Source organism: Fundulus heteroclitus, unplaced genomic scaffold, assembly GCF_011125445.2.
Source record: "Fundulus heteroclitus isolate FHET01 unplaced genomic scaffold, MU-UCD_Fhet_4.1 scaffold_899, whole genome shotgun sequence".
In the NCBI taxonomy this organism is placed as follows: domain Eukaryota; kingdom Metazoa; phylum Chordata; class Actinopteri; order Cyprinodontiformes; family Fundulidae; genus Fundulus; species Fundulus heteroclitus.
The window spans coordinates 27048-30023 of record NW_023397360.1 but is presented as its reverse complement, the minus strand read 5'-3'; the positions used below and the strand labels follow the sequence as shown (position 1 = coordinate 30023).

The 2976-nt window shown below is 37.0% G+C and overlaps 1 protein-coding gene across 1 annotated transcript; it reads left to right on the top strand.

Moving 5' to 3' along the window:
* The first annotated feature begins 305 nt into the window (after window positions 1-305).
* On the top strand, window positions 306-1931 carry LOC105920032 (urokinase plasminogen activator surface receptor). Its single transcript, XM_012855523.3, has 5 exons — window positions 306-448; window positions 731-850; window positions 930-1070; window positions 1235-1342; window positions 1457-1931. The coding sequence occupies exons 1-5, from the start codon at window positions 403-405 to the stop codon at window positions 1657-1659; spliced, it is 618 nt and encodes a 205-aa protein (XP_012710977.2). The 5' UTR covers window positions 306-402; the 3' UTR covers window positions 1660-1931.
* The last annotated feature ends 1045 nt before the right edge of the window (window positions 1932-2976 follow it).

Here is a 2976-nt window from a genome sequence, read left to right as displayed (position 1 = left end):
TGTTCTGCTGAAGGAGTCATTTCTCTGCATGTAATTGCAAATTTGTCCTTCTTTCTGCAGGTCAGAGTGGTTTGGGGAAGTCCACACTTGTCAATACTCTGTTCAAGTCGAAGGTCAGCCGAAAGTCCTGCACACCTAACTTCGAAGATAAGCTATCCAAGACACTCAAACTGCATGCAGTCAGTCCACACACACACACACACACACACACACACACACACACACACACACACACACACACACACACACACACACACACACACACACACACACACACACACACACACACACCAGAGGAAGAGGAGTGGTTCGAGACCTAGAGACAAGCTCTGCTCAGAACCACCCTTCACAGAACAGAGGAAAGTCAAGCTTACCTGCTGTCAGCAAGCTGTCGCTAACAACATGCACTTTGTCACACTAATTGTTGGGATCTGGCTTCTTCCAAAAGGCAAGTTTTTTAATCTGTCCAATTTAGTTTGATCTAATTTGAAATGTTCCAAACAGTGCACTGAAATAAATTGTATTGTAATTTGCTTTTAATTAACCATTTCTGTGATTTTGAGCTGCATGTTGTGAAATGCTGTTAAAGCATTCTTATGTCTTTCTGCAATTCTTCTATTTCTACATATATCTGTACTGTGTTTTTGAGACAGCGTTTATAGCTCAGATTAAAAGCAACTTTTTTTTTTTTTGAGAAGCGCTAACGCCCTTTTTCTGATGCTATTATCAGCCAACACCCTGAAATGTTATGAGTGTACGCCAGAAATCACTGGAACCTGCACTGATCAAGCAAAAGAATGCACCTCAACAGATAATCGATGTGCAGCAATGACAGTACTGACATATACAGGTATGTTGTTGTGTGGTCTCAATAGGCTTTGTGTCACCTTGCTGGCACCAGCATATGAGTTCAACCTTTTTCACTGTAGGTGATTCTAAACCCAGAGAGATCAAGGCTAAATCGTGTACTAAGGCTGAAGGTTGTGTGAACGGCTCAGTCAACTTTGGATTTAGCAAAACTGTGGTGGAGTGCTGCGCCTCAGACCTTTGCAACACCAAACATGTCTCAGGTAATTTGTTAAACTTTGTATTTTTAATGCTAATTACTTATTGCCCATTGTAAAAATTGTAATAAGAAAATCTAGAAACAATGTGAGTTTTAAGAATGTAGTTTAAATTGTTCGGCTGAAAGTGCACACTATAAAGATTTCCAGACACTTTGGTTGTTCTCCAGACCCCAAGTCGATTCCAAACGGCAAAAAGTGCTACAGTTGTGAAGGACAGAAATGTACTAAAACCCTAAACTGTGAAGGGGATCAGGACTACTGCATCAAAACAAGAGGTGAGGCTTCTGCTTCCGTCCCCAAGTTCAACAACTTCATCTTCCAATGAATGTTATAACGTGCTAAGTTGAAACACGTGGCAAAATTGATGTATTTGTTTTTTATTCTCTCAGTGAATTTTGGAGGGGAAACTCTGACCCTGAAAGGCTGTGCCTCCAAGATGGTGTGCGACGAAAATGCCCTTGCATCACTTCAAACTGTTATTGGACCAGGAAGCAGCTGCTGCCAGGGGGATTACTGCAACAGTGCCAGCAGTGCAAGTGCTGGCCTGCCGCTGTTGCTCATGTCACTCTCATGTTTGGTCTTGTTAATTTAGAAAATAAACACACATGCATCAACAGAAAGCTTTCTCTGTAACAATGTAATTTCCATTGTTTTAGTTGTGTAATAAAGTTATATCTGTGTTTGTCTTTCCTTTTGCTAATTTGTTAGAATGCTCAAAAGGTTAATTGTCGAAACCTACAATTATAATTTTTCAAGAGTAAAAAAGGGAAAAAAAGGATAATTCTTCATTCAGTTTCTTAATAAACCCTGTTGTTTTATTAGAGATGTTAAACAATTTGTTAACATTAAAGAGAGAGAAAAAAATGGTCAATTGTCGTTTTTGATTTAAAGGGCATGTTTGGCCCTTGACAGTCATATTTGATAAAGCTTGCTTCGGGCAGACATTTAATAAAATTTTAGTTTTCAGTGAAACGTTCTTTTCAGAAAAGGTATGCATATTCTGTTTCATTTTCTTTTAACAATCTCATTGTGAATCAGTTATCTCATATCTTTAACTAGGTATGACTTAATAATTTCATAAAAAGAGAAGTCTAATAATAGTAATTCAGTTTACAAACCTGAGAAAATGCTAACATATAATAATCAATTTAATTCATAACTATGAGATAGCTTTCTCACAAATACTACTTTGCATCTCTTAATTATGATCTCTGTCTATTACGCAGTCATCTCATAATTTCTCTTTCCCACAATCATGACTTTATGTCTCAGATTTATGACTTGGCTAACTAAAACTTTGTTTATTCATAAATATAATTTATTCATAATATTTAATAATTATATTTTTGAAATCTCACAATAATGAGTGTAAATCTCACAAACATGACTTACCACAATAATCATATAATTACAAGCTGTTTCGATTGTGTCATAATTCTAACTTCTTGTAATTATTCGATGCAACTTTTTTTAATCATGCTGCACAGTGGCAGGAATGGTCTTCTTTATCTCTTTTCTTAGCTGACAGTATTTTTACTAATGTGTCTTCACTGTGGTAGAACCATAGACATAATATAAGAGTAGACCCCGCATTGACTGTCGCGGCGCAGGAATTACGGCCGCCATCTTGGGGCGGTCGACCTGCTACCCTAACCTGCTGATTCAAGCTGAACACACTAACGATACCCCGGCACTGTGCGGCGTATTTTTGTTTAAATCGACGGACTATTGACGTCTGGGCTCGAGGCATAACGTTTCACAAGTAAGATTAAAAGATATTGTTTATATTATGTGATTTTTCTAATATTAGGTAGAGAGATACAGGTCTACACGTCCAAGTTTTTGTGACTTAGTCTCTCCATATATATATATATATATATATATATATATATATATATATATATATATA